Source organism: Poecilia formosa, unplaced genomic scaffold, assembly GCF_000485575.1.
Source record: "Poecilia formosa unplaced genomic scaffold, Poecilia_formosa-5.1.2 Scaffold16, whole genome shotgun sequence".
Classification (NCBI taxonomy): domain Eukaryota; kingdom Metazoa; phylum Chordata; class Actinopteri; order Cyprinodontiformes; family Poeciliidae; genus Poecilia; species Poecilia formosa.
Window position 1 is genome coordinate 3,385,383 of NW_006799955.1, and position 19,233 is coordinate 3,404,615.

At 36.9% G+C, this 19,233-nt stretch overlaps 1 protein-coding gene across 1 annotated transcript; it reads right to left on the reverse strand.

The window, feature by feature from the left end:
- Positions 1-1,621: 1,621 nt before the first annotated feature.
- Positions 1,622-18,343, reverse strand: stk24a (serine/threonine kinase 24a (STE20 homolog, yeast)). Its single transcript, XM_007546535.2, has 10 exons — positions 17,800-18,343; positions 12,781-13,011; positions 9,786-9,842; positions 9,547-9,655; positions 8,949-9,106; positions 6,989-7,174; positions 6,730-6,875; positions 6,440-6,650; positions 5,743-5,879; positions 1,622-4,867 (listed from the first exon to the last, which is right to left on the reverse strand). Exons 1-10 carry the CDS (start codon positions 17,839-17,841, stop codon positions 4,834-4,836), a joined length of 1,311 nt encoding a protein of 436 aa, XP_007546597.1. The 5' UTR covers positions 17,842-18,343; the 3' UTR covers positions 1,622-4,833.
- Positions 18,344-19,233: the final 890 nt, after the last annotated feature.

The following is a 19,233-nucleotide window of genomic DNA, read 5'->3' on the forward strand; positions in this document are numbered from 1 at the left end:
TTTGACTTGTCTAAGGTATTTTTTGTATACAAAAGTTTACATTTTTATGTATATTTTTCTTGTGTACAAACTATGTAATATGTGTACAAACACTGTATGTAATATCTGTATATAGTGTGAGAAATCTGATTTTTTTTTTCCGTTTGTTTTTGGATGTATAAATAAAACTTGCTGTGAGGTATTTGCTGAAAAAAAAAAAAAAAAAAAAACACCTCTGTGTGGTTCTTAAACTGCTGGAAGTTAAAAAAGTGAGGATTTTATCCAAAGGTCACGCTGCTGTGAAAAACAATATTTGGTTCCCTTACAGATTTATGATGCTTTGTCACGCTTTAATTCAAAGAAACTCAAAAAATGCACAATGCATTTTTCAAATGTGACCTGTGTGACTATCTAGACTTCCAGGTACTCTGCTTCCTCCCGCCATCACCAAATAGGCACCTTAGGTTCATTTACCACACTTAATTGTTCTGTTGCCCTGACAACCTGCGCAGAGTCTACCGCGCCTGTCTTTTATCGACACTTAGTGATATTTCGCAGGATCCTGACGGTACAAGTTGTCTTCTGCGTCTTTCCCAAAATCCTGCTTTGGAGAGTGAATGATTGGATAGAAATGACATTTCAAGAGTAGAAGTCTACAAATATTTATTTCAGTTTGAATCACCAATAAATACAGAACACATTTTTAGGTAAATTCATAACTTTAGCTTCTAGGAGTTTTATTCAGCAGTATAAGAGGTTCTTGACATCCCTACAGTTCCATGGTTACATATGATTGTTGAAAAATTTTCTTTAATTTTGGAAAATAGGTTTTACACTTCAGACACAGCTGATGCATTTAATCTCTTTGCTGTAGTAATTTAGTACCAATTTCAAACTAATATTTTGAAGAAATATTAGTTTGAAATATTTCAAACTAATATTTGAAAGATTAAAGAACTACAATCAACAGTGTGAATTTTCAAAAAGGCACTGAAGAAAATAAAAAGCTGCAGACAAGCAAAAAAAGAAAAAATTCAACGTTCAAACAATCTTTAATTATTTTTGTTCTTAATCATTTGACAGCATTTGATAAATCCAACAGTACTGCCGTGAATAAGCAAACTGCCAGCAAAGTCACACCGCATGAAATGTACACATTAAATGATTGCTCTCCAGTGTTAAAAGAAACAAACACAATCACCGACTCAAGCTACAAAAAAAAAAGAAAATAAAATAGATAGGATTTTTTTTTTAAATAAAGAAGTGATGCTCCCACAAACAACTCAGGAAAAACAGAAAAACTGGTTTGAATGAAAGATTATTGAGTCGCAAGTACCACTTCTCGCAAAACTTAAAGAAACCCCAGAAAGTGCAACAAATTTAAAAAAAAAATAGATGCATGCAAAAGGTGCAAATTATTTTATTTTTTTTATCAGAGAGGCAGATTTCACAAAAAAAGATAAAGAAAAAAGGAGACGAGTCAACTTTGCAGAACAACAGAGACAGACTAAACTACACTTGTGGCTTTTGATCTGGTTTGCTGATTTCTAACATTCCATCTTTACTGCGCATTTTTCTTAACCAGCTGAGCGTCGCAGTTATGGAACCTGAAATAAAACGGACGATTTTTTTTTCTTTTTTTTCAAAGGCACAATTTGAAAGTTAAAGGAACATCTGCTCAGTCTAGGAAACCCAGGAGTTTTTGGTCAAATGGTCCCACTGGTAAAACCGGCTGACAACAGAGAGCAAGGCATGATGGGTAGGCTGATGTAATTAAGGTACGTCAAGGTTTTAAAGAGTTAACTTTGCGCCACGGTGACCGGGGTTTGTTCCCCAGTTCTGCTCTTTTTCCCCACAAAGAAAGTCAGCTGCTTTGGAAATCATGTGGAAAATAAAAGAGCGCCCCCAACTGGGCTTTTTTAGAGCAATGTTTAAAAACTAGAGTTTAGGAAGCTATGATGTCATCTGTTTTTACAGTAAATATGTGGGTATATTCCGTCACTAAAGGTTATTTATGATCTGCTGAGAAGCTCACAATACTCCATGCCCACCGAGACACTGAATACCAGCACTGACTGAACTTAACACTGCAATACTGACTCACTCTGAAATGCATGAAATTTCTGGAAGCCATTTTTTCAGTCAGAAAGTTAAGAAATCCATGGTCAAATGCTGAATCCTGACGCCGCTTCAAAATTTCATACATGACTAAAAAGTTTACATTGCCAGATTTTATCAAACACACCAGAACTTACTTTGGATTGTATTTAATTGTACCATGACTATTTAATAAAGGTGGGACAGAGTTCTTCCTTTGAAAAATTTTAAAATCCCAATTAGGGGTTTTAATTATAGTTTACCTTGAAATTATTCAGACTCCTGGCAGATTTAGATTTAACATGTAAAAAAATAAAAATAAATAAATCTCTATAACATTTATGTTAGGACTCTGCCCACTAGTCAAAAGAAACCTGTTGGTAAAAAAAACAAAACAAACAAAAAAAAAAACTTTAAAACTGCTAGAAGTATGAATAATCCTAAACTTTAGGAACTATTCCTTTAGCGTAAGCTGTGCATGCACACGCGCACACACACACACACAAACCGCCTCATGCCAAGGAGAGCATAACAGCAGTCGTTTTATCAGAAATCTTTTCTGGCCAACGACGACAACGATGGTTTATAAATGACTTTAAAGACTGACGGTTCAACATGTTTCCTGGAAAGAAACCAAAGCAATACTTTTCATCTTTTATTATTTCTCACCAAGAGTCACCGCATACTCATTTTAATGCAAAGAAAGAAACAAACGGAAAAACAAAAACGGGAAACAAACAAAAAAAAAAAAGAAGAAAAGAAATCTGATCCAACCTTTTTAAAGCTGATAATATTGATCCCATTCATCACAAACATTATAAGGCTGCTTCATCACCGTTTAGGACTGGACAATCTTTCCGTCCTGTAATAGTATGCTACAACGCATACCACCCAGGTCAGTCTGTGGGCTCTGGGCCGTTAACACCATCATGCACAATCTCTCTGAGCAGTCGTGACGATGCAGCTGGTCTCTGGCCACCCAATATTTACATCCACAGCAAGTTTTATCTTATGTGGAATTTCTCTGAGCATCGACAGGCACCCCTCAGTAAATTAGAATCGAAAAGTTTGGAATCAAAACTGTAAGAAATCAAATCGCAGAGAGTGAGATGGTTTACTTCTTTAAATTTTGGTGGTTATGGAATATGGCCAACAAAGAATTAAGCTTCCATCCTACATATTTATCCAGTTAGTGAGCCCTCTTCACATGAAGGGTGAAGAAGCTGGTCCTTCACATGTGGATGTAAACAAGCATACTAATGGAAAGTTTAGTGGAAGGAAAAAGTGTGGTGCACAAGCAACAGGGCTAACTGGTCTTGAGAAGGCTGTGAAGTGTAAGAGTCAAAAGTTTTTCTGCTTCAAAAAGAAAAAAAAGTTTAATGTTTCAATTTTCTGTTTGGGTCTCCGTTCACTAAAGGCCATAGCTAATAAAATGAGCAGAAGTTTGAAAAAAATAAAAATAAAAAATCACTCTCAGTTTCAAATTGGTGAAATAAATGAACTTTTCAATCATTTTATTCTCATACATTTGAGATGTGCCTGTATGAAAACCTCCCATCAAGTCCAAATAGAAATAGATAACTAGGCAAACGCCTCACTGCCTGACCAGTCGACTGTCCTCTCTCTGTAATACGGCGCATTCCTGCAAAAATACTGCAATTGTCATGCTACTGCTTTATGGCTACTTTGCTATTAGTAAAGGCATTTAAACTTGAAGTGCAATTAAAAAGGTACCCAGAGGAAGTACCGGTGCATCTCCTAGGAAGACTAAGAGTCTGCTGATTTATGAACAAGACGATGGCACTGCCATTTTAATGGAATGAATGGATGAAACCTCAGTTTCTCTGAGCAATCACGCACAGCAAACAGGAGAGGACGAGGCCGACAAAGCCCGCCCTCCTGGAGCGAAGGCTGGGAACAGCATCCAGTGTTTCAACTGGGGAGGCTTTAAAAACCCAGCCAGCTTTTACATTCTACCACAACATTACAGCCACAGCAAAAAGTGAGGATTTAAAAAAAAAAAAAAAGTAAAGAAATTCAGCGGCAAAACAACAGTGGAGGGAAGAAAATTTAAACTGGAGACGAGAACAACAAAAAAAAATACTGATGTACAAAAGAAGAAGCAAAGGCAATCTTTACCAAACAGCCTGTACTTTGCATTTGGCCGTTTTGTTTCAACCGCCTTGTTACGCTTTCAACAATTTATAGAAATGAGCTTATTTACAAGTCTGTACAACCACCCATAAGAGCTCCTTCCGTCTCCCAGACGACCCAATCTACTTAAAGCAGGATACCTGAGTTTTCAACAGAACGCCGCCACTCGTTATCTCTCGCTACCACACGCACGCAACAAACTAAGCAAGGGGGGGTTTTCTTCCGAAAAGGGAACAGAGTGTAAACGTTTGCAAATAATAAAAAAAAATAAAAAATTAACCAAAAAACTCCACACGCCTGCTAGAAAGAAAGATCACTAACTCCAGTCTAAAAATAAAACGGTTGAGAAAGAGGAACAAAGAGGGGACATCAGAGAGCAGCTGGCAGCTGGGTAAGCAGCCACCGACCAGCCTGCATTCGACCCTCTGGTGCTCTGCGAGCAGATAAACAGACGGTAAGGAGGCCAGGAGTATTTGCTTCAGCCAAACGAGTGACGCAGGCCTTCCTGGGAGAAAATTCGTCTCAGTCGAGCAGGCCGGAGGAGATGTGACTGCTGCTGTCGGGGCGGGAGAGCAGGACAGAGGCGGGAAGCGACGGCGGCCGTCACTGGGCGGTGGCCGCCTGCGGCACAGAAAACCTGGGAGACGACAGAGCAAAACGTTCAAGATTTCAAAGGTTTCAACGCAAGACAAGTCGAGACATGGCAAGAGAACTGTTGTTTTTAACTACACAAACAACGGAAGCACTCAAATGTTCAGTTTTTAACAAGTTTAGAGGAGAGAGCTATAGAGAGGCAATCCTAGTCAGAAGAGACTTCAAATGTTTTAAGGTTTTAAAAGAATAGTTTATATAAGATTTTACACACAAAACTCTTCATAAGGTGGCAAAAGGCTGCAAAGTCAGCAAAACTGGGGCAAGAGGTTAACATGGAGAAAAGTAATTAAGCACAAATTTGTGAAAAAAGTATTTCTACTTGTGAATCCTTCCTACAAACGTCTAAAAAAGCATCTGAGAAATGAGGATGTGTGTCTCAGTGCAAGAGACGTACAGTTTTTGGCCAATTTTTTTTACTTTTTGTTCAAATCTGACAGCACAGAAAAACTTCAAAATTGTAGAAAATCAAAAACAAAATAAGTGTCGTGTTATTTGGAAAGTTTTCCTTGCTCTTTTTAACATAACTATTTACAAATAAAAAGCAGATTAAAGTAAAACCAAACATGATCCAGCTGAGGCCAGTTGATTTATATTTTTAAAAAGTGTTAGAAAAAACTAATCCTATAGTGCCTGCAAATATTTTCAAAAGCTTAGACTTCTGCAGACAGTTTGATGCAATGGATTTTGTTTAGTTAGTATCAGAATACAGGGGTCTGAATATAAATGTCTTTTGAATTTTCACTTGGGAAAAAACCTTCGAGAACCATGCACCGTTTCCCTTCCACTTGTACTTCTTGTAGTTCTAAAGGCAGAAAATCTGAAAAAAAGTTCACATGGTTTTGCACGAGCTTAACTTACCTCTGAAGTCTCTGCAGCAGTTCGGCCACCAGAGAGTCACAGATCCCAGGGTGGATGTTCTCTGCCAGGAAAACGGCCTTCCTCAGCTCCTCTGCAGCTTCTGGCTTTCCATTACTCGTCTCACCCGTTGCTCTTAACTGCAATAACAGATGTCCAATTATTATTTTTTGTTGTTGTTGAATTTCATGCATATGTATGTGGAGGCGGATTTAATTTAAGTTTCAGGATCACGAAACAATTTCCATTTTACAAGTGCAGACTGTTTTTTTTTTTTTGTCTAGTCTATTTCTGGAGACATTTTTTTTCCAAATTTTTGAACAAACGGTTGATCTGAACCGACTTGTTACTGGATTGCAGTTGCTATACAAATAAACTTGAGCAGGTGTGAACCCAAACATCCTAGAAATGTTGTGTATTCTTTTTTTGTTTGTTGTTTTTTTTTTGGTGAATGTATTCTAGAAGTTATCAGCAGAGCAGCCTACATAAGGAATTAGAAATTTTTACTTAGATATTTAGATTTATATTTTGCAGAAAATGGAGCTGGAGGAGCCATGTTATGTTTTGCATCCCTATCCAAACCTGATAACAGAAAACGGATCAAAAACACAAATCCAGTTTGAGTCTGAATCCTGAAGTTTGAATCACTCCAGATGTTCGACAGAATTATTTTCATTCGAAGTTATTGATTACGTAATACCTCGGAGAACAATGGAGAGAATATTGATGTTAAGCTCTGTGACGACAGGCTCTCTGAAGTCTCCTCCTGCGCCTCCACCTGCACCTGCAGCTCTACAGGCTCAGCCAGCTGAACGGGCTCGGGTGGCGACTCCTGAAGCGGACTGTGGTCCTTGATGGTGCCGAAGATCCAGTTGTCGTTCGACTTGGATTTGCCGCCCTCCTCCAGCTCCCTGCAGTGAGGCAAGGTTCAGACACATCAGGGTACCTGGTACGACCGCGCTCGTCTGGAAGGTCGCACGGTGAACCTACTCGTCCGAGTCGTCGGAGCTCGAGTCTTCCCGCGACTGCTCCGACTTCCACCTCTTGTATTTGTCGATCAGCTCGGTCAGATACGTCGTCTTTTTGGCGTGCCTCGCAATAAACTTGTGTCTCAGCAACTCTTTGGCTGTTGGCCTCTGTGGGGAAAAACAAAACAAAACAAAACAACCACAAACAGCAGTGAATTTTCAAAGGATCTATTTCGTAGGTTTTTGGTCTCTAAACTATGAGCAAGGATGTTGAAACTTACAAAGCTAGGCTCCTTATTTAAACAGGCTTCAACAAACTCTTTCAGAAGTTTACTGTAGTTTCCTTCCAGCGTCGGCGGATTGTTCTTTGGGATCAGGAATAAGACCTTCATAGGATGAAGTTCGGAGTGGGGCGGCTCTCCTTTAGCCAGTTCTATAGCCGTTATGCCCAACGACCAGATATCTGCCTGTGAAACAAGGAAAACAAGAGAATTTCACAAGGAGGGAGAAACCTCTTGCCTTTTCTGCCATCGGTCTGTCAACACACTGGGAAATGACATTTCAACTCGATGACTCGCTGGACATAAAACTTCTGCTAAAAAGCAGACAGTGATACAGCAGCTGCAGAGGAGCCACACTGACTCATGTTGTGGTTGTTCCGAAAATATCCACTGGGGCCTTTCTAGACCAGAAAACACGTCTAAAACTGAGCTATAGCGTTCAGCACCAACACAAGCTGACAGGGGTCAGTGAAATGCTGGAGGTAAAAAACAGAAGAACAACGCTTCACTGTGGTTTAACACAATAAGTATAATAATATAAAGGCCACGGGTTCCACATAATTATGGTGGCTAAACCGTCTGTCTGAAAGTAAAACGATTTGAGTCGTAGATGAACTCAAAAGGCCCAAAAGTGTTTAAAACAATCACCATGTCAGTAAATACTAAAATTTCCAAATGCCACCATATTGACAACCACCTTAAAACTCTAACACACACACATTTTCATACTGACAAATTTTTATTGGATTAATTCATCCAAGTATAATTACTTACAGCAAAATTTCCCATTTAAGGCCTGCCACAAAATAAAATACAAACAAGCACTTAAAACACATTGAAGCCCGTTTTAATGAACTTAAAAGTATTTATTTGGAATGTGAATAAGATGACAAGTGTTGTGAATTGGTGCTATGTTAATAAACTGAGTGGAATAAAAAAAAAAAAGACGATTGTGTTGTAAAAGTCAAATATGATTGAATGGAGAATCGACAGAAATAAGTAATTTTCTTCGTTGCTATTAGAAAACATCTGTTTTTATTACCGTAATTAAAGTACAATATTGGACACTTAACACCCCTAACTGTATTTCTTAAATGTTTACTTTTTATCACTGTCTTTTTTTATTTATTTATTTATTATGCTGCTAACTACGTCTGTCCACAAAGACAAATATCAATAAAATGGGCAGAAATGAAGCTGAACACTTTAATCAAAAAACAGGTTCAAACTAATCTCTTCAAGTTTCTATTAAGGTTTAAGAACTGGAGAATGTAGCTGACAGAAAAATGGTCTAACTTCATATCCTGCATTCAGCAGGTTTTGTCTGTTGGCCCCTGGACGAACAGCTAAGTGGCTCCTAAGTTGGTCTCTTCGGATGCTGAGACATCGTGTTTGCGCTCATCTGCTGCATAATGAAACCTTATTTCAAACTTTAAACCTTTTTGGCTCATGAAAAGCTGAACGCAGCTCACTCATCGCTATAGCTGACGCTTTATCAGCTATAAGATTTTTTTTTTTTCTACAGCAATGACGACGACGACGAATAGTGGCCGCAGTCAAACTATATAGTAAGCATATCGTCTGACATCGAAGAAAGTAAATAGAAAATCTCTAAAACAAATAATAAAATACATCTCATTATTCTGGTATTTAGCAAATAAAACAAATTCTAGGAATCCTTACTGACCTGAAACAGAAAAAAACCTTCATCTGGTTTAATATCAGAAACGTACACAATACGCAGATTATGCAAAGATAAGGTTTTAAATGTATTAACGTGTCAGATAAATTTTCATTAGGAGTGATGAAAATGCTCAAGTCTTTTCCTATCCGAGAAAGAATTAAGCAGCACGCTCCCCTAACGCTGATAGCTGAATGCTTTTAGACTCATTTGCACTTTGTCTTTCACAGCAGTGACGCAGCTGAAATCCAGTCTGGGTTTCAACACACGTTAACTGACCTTTGAATCGTAGGCAGATTGCTTTATGACTTCAGGTGCCATCCAGAAAGGCGTTCCAACGAAAGTATTCCTCTTTATTTGCGTGTCCGTCAACTGACCCGCCACACCAAAGTCCGCCAGTTTTACCTCGCCTTGCTCCGACAGCAACACGTTGGCAGCTAAAAATAGCAGTCAATTAGACAAAACACATCGTTTACTCCTCCGGGAAGCAAAACAGTGCAGCTGTCACACAGAATTAAAAAGAAAAAAAATAAAGCCAGGTTGCGTCTCCATCACCTTAGCGGCATGGACGATTGTAAAACGTCCAATCAACCAACATCTAACTAGAAAATATGTTGCAAATAATATTAACAAAGCAAACATAATGTGTCTGAAGCAGCGTTTTATTTTTTTTTTATTTTTTAATCTGATTGCATTGTCGGCAAGAAGAATTAGACACGGACACAAAGTGAAGAAATTATTGTGCACTTCCTGCTAAACGCTGATGCCGCCGCCATTCTAAACTCACTAAAGTGATAAAACCGGATTATAGGCACCATGTTGACCAGATGACACTAATTACTGTTCAAACAAAGAGCAAAGCATTTATGAGATTTACCTTTGATATCTCGGTGGATTTTCTTCTCAGAGTGCAGATACTCGAGCCCTCTCAGAATTTCCCTCAGGATTGTGGCTATCTGCGTTTCATCCAGAGCACCCGGCTCCAACTGGGACAGAGAGGCAAGTTTGTGACTCTGCGCTGTAGGAGTACGAACTGTTCTCTAGCAATTTTTCTCCAAGTTGTTTTTTTTATTTTTTTTATTTAAGTTGGTAATCAATTTGCAATTAGTATCTTACCAAATCCAGAGCGGATCCTCCTCCCAAATACTCCATAATAATCCATAATTTTGTACCCTGAGGAATAAACGGGATATTTTTTCACATGTGTACATATCAAATGCAACATAAAAATTTGAATTAAAACTTTAAATTTTCATCATATCATAGGTGTTAAGGATGCATGATAAACAGCTAGAAAAAGGTAAGAACGACAATTACTGGTTACAGTTTTCTCTTAAATTGATTAATGATCAACTTAGAAGAAAACCAAATCACAGAAAAACCTCTGCTTTCAAAAGACAGGCACAGTTTCTGGCAAAAAAATGTTCAACCCTTCAACATTTTGTCATAGTACAACCAGAAAATGCAATATGTTTTATTGATATTTTCTGAAAGCAATAGAGGATTAAAATCACAAAATTGAAAAGTGTGCTATGGACTTGGTCCCTTTTGTTCTGATATCTCTTAATAATATTTGATAATTCCAGCTGTTTAATCGAGCTTATGGGTGAGACTAATGTAGCGATTCAGTGTAGTTTGATGCACTGAATGTTTTTGTCATTTCAGACAGAGCAGCATTTCCTTAATGTACCCATTACTGCAGATCTTTAGGCTCTCAAACTTCTGTTTTATGGTAAAGTTAGTGACCAAACTTTGAAACCAACGAGAAACACTTTGTTGCAAATACTGCAAAACAAGTAATTTTACTTCATTCGTATGTCCTTTATGATAAAAAAAAACGTATAAACTCATGTTTCGTTTTCCAGGCTTGGAATTATCGGAGAGGAAAATGACTTCTTTAGCTATCAACTTCTTTTGCATTTCAACTTCAACTATTTGTGAAAATGAGGAGGCTAATTTTTTGTACATTAAACAAAAGGAATGCTTTCTTTTTTGGTAACAATTCATCAGTTAGCTGGTAAAGTGACAAATTTTCTGCTAAATGCCTTGTAGCGCTTTTAACTCCGAAATTAGATAATAAATAAAACTGTTAGTCTAATCTAATCAGAAACCGACAAGGTGCTCTCTTCGTTTCTTTGTTAGCTTTTAACAGCTTTTACTCTTTGAAAATGGAGACAAATCTTGTGACCAGATCTTCTTGGTCAAAGCACCTTTTGGTGTCATGTTTTGAGCTAAAAAATGTCTTTAATCTTAATGCATAAATGGGCAATGTGATGTTCTTTCAGGTAATATGATTTTCCAAACAGAGTTTTATACATTATATTTATACTTTATTTTGGATGCTAAAAACAACGTTTAGTAGTTGCACTCATATTCCATAGTTGCATTTGTGTTGCATGTTGTATGTGGGGAAAAAAATAAAAATTACTGTTGCATAATTAGCGTAAGCTTACCAAGTTTCCTTTTTATTATACATGTCATTAAATGGATACAAGATAAAGTCTGTGAGACATAAGCAAAAGACTAATTAAAAAAACCTGCTAAGTTTAGCAGTAACTAATGAACAAACTGCAACCACATCTGTAAGAGCTAAACTAAGATGCTAGAAAACATGTTTGATAATAAGCAAAACAGATTTAGAAAGCGGATTTTTTTCATTAAGAAGCTACAATTTAAAGTTATCATACTCTGCTATGTACCCATATATATATATATATATATATATATATATATCAGATCCCATTTATGAGGTCTGTGTCTCAGCTATCATGTTACATTTTTGGTGTGTTTACTGGGATGAAGGGTGTAAAACCTACAGAGTACGATTGTGTAGGTTCAGTGTAATTCATCTTTTGTGGTGATGTCTTTTTAATTTTCAAACTTAATGAAAATTAGATTTATTTATATATAGCAAGAAAAGTTAGGGCTCATTATTATCATCAAATTAGTTTTATAAAAATTAAAATAAACAGATGATTTTGGAAAAAAAGTGATACATTTTCAAAATATGAGTAATTAATGATTTTCTGGCAAAAAATAAAAATAAGTTCATGGTTTAACCCAGAACCTCCCAAATCTTCATATGTGGAAATTGTTATTCTTCATTGATGTGTTCAAGACGAAATTGCATCTCAAGGTAATTCTGAACGTTCCTGTACCACATCGTTCAGATTTTTACACATTATCTTTACTCCACGATTATGTCCAAATTTTTATTGGTCCATCTCAAAAGCTCCTCATAAAACTCTTTGAGTTTTGTGATTTTTAACATGAGAAACTATAAAAAAAGACTTCACATCTGAGTCTAATCACTCTTAACCAACAATTTATATCCCAAAACACACAAAATAGGAATAGTAAGGTGTAATGGTGTATCACTGCAGAATATATAATACCACATAACCATGCAGTAAAAAAAAAAGTTCTCTTTGTAGATATAATGAAATAACAGAGATGTACCAAGTTTTGCGAGGCACAAGCATAAATAAATGCACAAATACCATAAAAAGCCTTAATTCTCTTCTATACTCAGCAGTGCACTGCAGTTTAGCTAATGGAGCACTTTTCTCCAGTTTTGGTGTTTATGCAGCACCGTAAAAGCTTTGAGAGGCTCTCCAAGCTCCATTAAGTGTGGCATGAAATTATATCATATTTAGAAAATAGTTTGGAGCCAATACAGCAACTGCAATTACGCCTTTGTTTGTTTCTTGTTGCTGCTTAGATTATATCTAAATCCACCAGTTCCAAAATGAAACCATGAAGCTTTAATAATCTTTCAGTTTTAGGGAAGCTTGAACATGACGGTTTCTGCTTCTGCAACCGCCCTGCTGCTAATTTTAGAGAGTCTGAAGGCTGCCCAAACTGCAATAGTCTGAACCACAACTTTCAGATGTTTAAGCACTTCTAAAACACAGCGTTGACAGGCCAAAAAGTCAGCAGACTTTATGACTTGCTCTCTCCAAGTATCTGTGCCATATTTCAAAGGCAATTACTCCATTATCCTTCTCAATTATTTATTGAGCCACATTGCTTATTCTGGCGTGCAGAAACTCACCATTACCATGTCAGTCTTGCTGAACACACAAGTGCTTCCTCAAACCTAAACGCTTACCTTGAGATAAGATCCGTGGTATTTGGTAATAAAGGGGCTGTCACATTGGCTCAGCACTGTAATTTCTTGTTGGATATCTTCTATTTCATCCTCGGCCTCCTCGAGATCGATAATTTTAATGGCTACAACTTTCTGAGTCCTTCTGTCGATGCCTTTAAAGACTTCTCCAAAGGAGCCTTTTCCTATCCGCTCCTGCTTGGTAAAAAGTTCCTCTGGGTCGGCGTTGAAATTCTTCGGAAAAAAAACAAAAAAAACAAAAACACACACACACACACACACAGAAAGAGAAAGAAAACACTTAAATTTTAGTCAAACAACAGGAAACAGGAAACCTAAGTCTAAATGCATATGTATGTGTCTGTACCAGGTATGTGTGGAAGTGTGTATTTGCGCCTAGTCATTCTTGTTTATCTAAAACAGGGTAAGCTCCACCTATATTTAGTTAATTGTGTAAAATTAATCAAAATTATTTAATTATTTTTAATCAAAAATAATCAAAAATTATTTTTTGATTTTTGATTTTTAACTACAGCAACATCATTTGTTAATCATTTATAAAGCAAAAACTGTCATATAACTCAGGGGGAAAAAAGCTGCAAAATACCAGAAATAACTGCTACAGATAACTTTCTTCACTAATACTGACATCAGAGTGCAAGATTGATTAAAGTAAAAACTATTTCATTTGTCCCCAAAAAGAAATGAAATGCTGTTGTAACTCATGCCATCCAAATATCTTAAGAGAGTCACTGTGGGAGGACAGCGATACCGTGGGCAGAGGAAATAATTTTCAAAACAAGTATCGTAAGTCTACAAAAACAACAAATCGGAACCAACGTAACAGAGCTGCTCCACTTGAACCTAGTTCCATTTCTGGACAACATCTCCTACATTAAGTGTGGAGAAGTTGGCAATAAAATTAGCTAATAAATGTTAATCAGCTTGTAAATATTTGTAATCCTATCATAAAGCAATTTAAATGAACCCGTTATGCAAGTACAACAAATAAAGCTTCATTCTTTAGGAAGCACTACTGCAGGTAACCTGGATAATCCTGTAACATTCATTTTAAATACATGGCAACAACTAAGAAGATGGAAAAGCAATGTCTTAACTTTTTGTTTCCAGATAAACAATTTAAAAATGACTCTCCAACTTAAAAGGTTCAATTTCACCAAGTCTTTAATTTAATCAGCAACAAAAGATTTTATACTCCATGTAAAAACAAATGAAAATAAAAACAACATCATGCCGTTCTGGAAGCAGCAAGATGCAGGACAGAATGTAAATGTAACGTGTTGCGCAACAATGTGGTTTTATACCACTGCTGTATGATGGCAGGAGCCAGTTCAAGTTTCACTCTCTCACACCTTGGTACATGTTCAACGCTCTGTACCACTTCAGTCAAGCGCGTTGCCACCTGGGTGACAGCTCTCACACCGCGTTTGTATACGTGATGGATTGCACAAAGAACGTATTTGCAACATCAGTGCAGTCAATACAGCTAATCAATTGTGATTAAATGTTTTACAGCTGAGCTAACAGACGTCAATCACTCGATTCTTGCACTGGAAATTCATTTTCCCAGAAACTTTATACATACAAGGTAATAAAAAGTTAATAACTGCATCAGCTAAGCAAAGCTTAACAACTTTGAATTGATATGATTATTACCTACTAGTTGTAATCAAGGCTAATATAACCACATATGACCTTGACGTCTGCATGCAGTGACATTCTCCCCACTTCCGAGCTGCTGCTATGAGTAATATTTGTATCATAAAACCGCATAACATACATACATCATTGTGGCTTAATGGCCTCCAAAGCAAAGGCTAAACAAAAACAGAGGAATTGCATTCTGAATTATTGACAGAGCTAAATGGCTCATTTCTCTATGGAGCTCCAGAGTGGGAATATAATTGCCTTCAAAACAGACCTGTTAATTTGTAAATAAATAAATAAATAAATAGTTGCAAAACATTAATAACATTGTGCATGGCACTACAGACCACAATTTGAATTTAGAGTGTAAAGTAGCATTAGTTTTCTAAATGATAACTCCAAAACCTAGCTCTAGGTAACCTTGCTGTAAAACGATGATCTGCCAGAGCTCAGAGTAAATTGCTTTACTGCCTGCGCCCTGTGAGAATAGTTTCCTGTAAAAACTGCTAATGCATGATGGTCAAATCAACAAGGAAGGCGGGATGAGAAACGGCCCTTTGAACAGCTGGCAGAGGGAAATGCTGAACTGAAAGGACTTCACAACACGAAAATGCAGTGCGGTGCAGCGCAAAAAAAACAACAAACTCACGAAGCTATCACAACACTGGTGTGATCAGTCATCCAGATGAAATTTATAATGTTGAGCATGACTTCTGTATAAACAACAGGAAAAATAACAGTGTGATCAAAGATCGCATATCACTGGAATGCAATTGCCGCTTCCATAGTCAGCAGGTTTGCTGGGACAACTACTGCTGCTGCTGCTGCTGCTGCTGCTGCTTGAAGGTCGCTCTAAAAGCATGTTTTGGATTCTCTACCATGTGCACCAAGCAACTTTGTGGTTTGCTGTCAGAAAACCAAAGTGCAACAGACACGGAATAAACCTTCACTGCAACCAAGCAATGCTTTGAAAGACAAGCTACAAGAGAGCTGTGAAGATAAATACAAATTAAGGGATGTTTTAAAGAGTGATGTTGTGGTGGTGAGTTATGCAAACTTGCGAGATTGCATTAGGTTGCCATTCATATCAACATTGTGGCTTACATCTGCTCAGCTATGAAGAAAAAAAAAAGATTTTTTTTGACTCTATGCTAATTTTCTTATTTAACACAAAGTGTAAGTGTAATATCATAATATTAAAATTTGCAGGCGATTCGGTGATAGTTAGCCTTCTACATGATGATGAACATGCCCATTGGCCCTGTGCTCGATGAATGTGTTGACTGGTGTGATGATGCTTTTCTTTTATTAAATGTGCAGGAAACAAAGGACATGTGCAATGATTTTAGACAGAAGCCCCAAAACACAAATCAAACAGTAATTAAAGGGCGAGACAGTAGAAAACTACAAATATCTTAGGACTATTTTGGATAATAAGTTCAAATTTACCTGCAAAAAAAAATGGGCCAGCAAATATTATTTTGCCTAAGAAAGCTTGCAAAGTTTCAGGTTGATAAGTAAATTATGATTCTATTTTATAGATCATATATTGAATCTGTGTTGACAGTTTCTCTCCTCTGTTGGTTTGGAAGTCTTAGTATCAGGTCAAGAAGTGCCCTCAGCAGAGTAATACGTACTAGTAATAAGATCTTAGGAGTTGAACAATACTCACAATAAACGCATCATAAAGAAAACTAAAGCCATTCTTGCTCTCATCCTTTACATGCCGAGTTCCGGTTTCTGTCCTCCGGCTCAGACTTCTTTGTGTAAAAAGTAACAGGTACCATCACTCCATTGTTCCTACAGCAATTTCTCTGTGTAATGCAGGATGGGTTGGAGAAGTTGCACCTGATTGTTAGTCTACGTAGCAACTGTTGGTCGACAATGATTTATACTGCAGAACTCTTCCCATTGTGCATTGCATGTCCTTTTTGGTATGTTTTACTCTTTTTATTTTAATTTTTTCTAGCTTTGGTACTTTGTCTTTTGTTTTTATACTTGCTGTAACATCAGTTGCCCATTTGAGACACGAATAAATATGAATCTGAAGTGCGTACATGCAAAGCAGAAAGTGGCAAAACTATTTAGTCGGTTTTTTTTATATGCCTTTCTTAAAGACACTTGAAATAGGCAGCAATGCTCAACTTTTGTGCAAATTTTATTCCAATTTTAAATAAATTGGTGCCACCTGTGACCCTTGGGCACAAAAATGCTCAAAAGTAGAGATGCACAATATATCAAATTCTGCTCGCAATAGCGCTGTAGTGCAAGTAACTGAGTGGATAAAATATTTATTAGGATATTATATCTTAAGTGCCATACATACAAATTCTGCATGCTGCTAATATTTGTAACCAATTGAATGGATTTTAATTCCTTCACTGCCCACACCTGATTTGTATTTTTAGAGGCTGAGATGCAAAAATTCTTGAACAACGTTGGGGCATTCTAGAAGACGAAAAGAAAGAAGAGTCAGGAAAACGTGGATTGATCGCAATCTATATTGTCATCGGAATATTTTCCTCATATTGTGCAATCCTAATTGAAAGAAAAATATTAAATAATGCCAAAATTAACTTTAGTTTTTACCTTACACAAATATTCACAGATTTTTCTAATTTTAATGCTACAAATGTCAGTTATAGCAATTGAAGTCTTTTTTTTTAATAAAAACTTACAAAGTTGACTTTCTTTTGATCCCAGATATGTAAATTTGATTATTTTTTTTTTTCTGTGGAGGGAGTTTCCCACATTGGCATCAAGGATGATTCTGATCTATTTAAACTATAGTGCTAAGTTGTTAAAAAGTTGCCCACAAAATTATTTTTTTCTATCCTATATATGCAAAGTGATTATTTAGAGAACATATAAATGTCTTCACCTATAGTACGAAATGTAAGACACTTTAAAGGTTCAATTTTAGAGAATGGGACTAAACAGAAAAAAAAAATCTATATTAACTGTAATTAAATTACAACTCTAGCGTATTCATGAAATTGCAAAAAAAAAGAAACTCAAAATGGAACACAGACTGCTCTAGTTCAATATATATATTAAAAATTCAAAGAAAAAAGAATAATAAACAGATAAGGAGGGTTACCGTTGCATTAAATACATTTAGGCTAAATCTAGACAAGAATAAGAATAATCTGCATTTAACTAAGTAATAAGAGAGGCAGTTTTACCAGGAACCTAAATGGACTTTGATAACTTTTTATCAGTGAAACCAAAATGTGACAGAGGTGGAAAAGGTGACTTTGCCTACACGTAGGAAGTAGCCTTCAGAGGCATAAGATGCAAGATTCAAAGAAAAATAATTTAACTCTTATAGTGACAGCATTATGTTATATTTACCTGAACCCCCGGCAGTCCACTCTGAAGAGGGGAGTGAGCCATGGCGTCAAAGAAGCAAAGATGACGCCTCTCCTCTCCTCGTCTCACCTTATCAGATCAACGACGTAACTTCCCTGACAACCGCTTTGACTCCACCAGAGCCCCAAAAAGCTGGTTTAATGTATGATATGGAGACTTTTCAAAGAAGCGAACTTCTACTTGAGGCTGTTGCCTTCTCTCTTACTCGCCTTCCGCAGTTACAGAGCGCTAAACGTTAGCCACTGTTAGCCGTTTGTTAGCAAACAGTTGACAGAGTAGCTTGATCTCATCGGCTCCTCGGGACGTCAGCTGCTCGGAGACGCCACACAAGTCTGGTTGCAATCAGCTGTAAAGAAATAATATGTGCACACTGTTGTGCCAGCTGCGACGTTTGTAGTTCCTCTCTGGCATCACTTTCCTCTGTCTCCCGGCGCCATCTTGGTTAATGTCATTTCTAAGTGTGAACCAATCAGAGTAGCAAAAAGGAGACGGAGAACACGTCGTCATTCATTAAAGGAAACGTCACTACAGGAAGGGAGTTCACGTACAAATAGGTTTTGGCAAGTCCATTTATCATTCTGTAGTTATATGGGGTTCCAGTTAGACAATAAAGGCGCTCGGTTGTCAGTTAACTAACTTACTTTAAAGGAAAATAACTAACAGAAAGTGTTGCACAACCTCAGCTTTAACAGGAACTAACTCTACCTAACAGATAGCAATCTCAAACTGCTTCTCAATCATTACTCAATTTTTATTATAAAACTAAAGTAAAAAATAAAAAATCAATTCAATTCAAATACGTTTTTTTAATCTCAGAGGGATATGAAATGCTGTCATAACTCATGATGTTTAGCACCTACTTCTTTTACAACACTAACTCAAAGCTGTTAAATAAATCTGCCAGTACAGGTGAGAGAGGAACATTGCACCTTGAAGCTGTGGGTTTATTACTTTTCAAACAGTTATTAGAGAAACAGGGTGCTAAATAACTATATTTATTTTTTATTTTTAGAGACACGAGCCTTCATACATATTTTGATTAAAATTATATGTGGCTTGTTATCAAAAAGAGTCCCTACAGGCACACAAAAGTCACATTATTTGTTCCCAGAATGAATATGAGATACTCAGGCCTCAGGTGCATTAGCAAACTGTAATCTGGCTTTGTACATTGCTTTTGGAGTGCAGGCTTCTCTCTCACTGAGTGGCCACCCATGTCAATGCCAAACTCCTTTCACACACAGCAGCATCAGAAAGTATTTTCACATGGTCTTCAGCCTTCATTTTGGGGTGGAATTTACAATTTCTTTTAAGCTTTTACAGTTGACTGGTTAAAACTGAGTCATTTTTCATGTATTTGTTATGCATTGGTACAGGATTTGGCATGGATGTACAAAATAACCTTCTAATTTTTAA

Excerpts from the sequence above, each read along its gene's own strand:
- stk24a (XM_007546535.2), bottom strand. The coding sequence starts at position 17,841 with ATGGCTCACTCCCCTCTTCAGAGTGGACTGCCGGGGGTTCAG. Across the intron at positions 9,656-9,785 it reads GAGGATCCGCTCTGGATTTG|TTGGAGCCGGGTGCTCTGGA; the intron begins GTAAGATACTAA and ends TCTCTGTCCCAG. Across the intron at positions 9,107-9,546 it reads AATCCACCGAGATATCAAAG|CTGCCAACGTGTTGCTGTCG; the intron begins GTAAATCTCATA and ends TGCTATTTTTAG.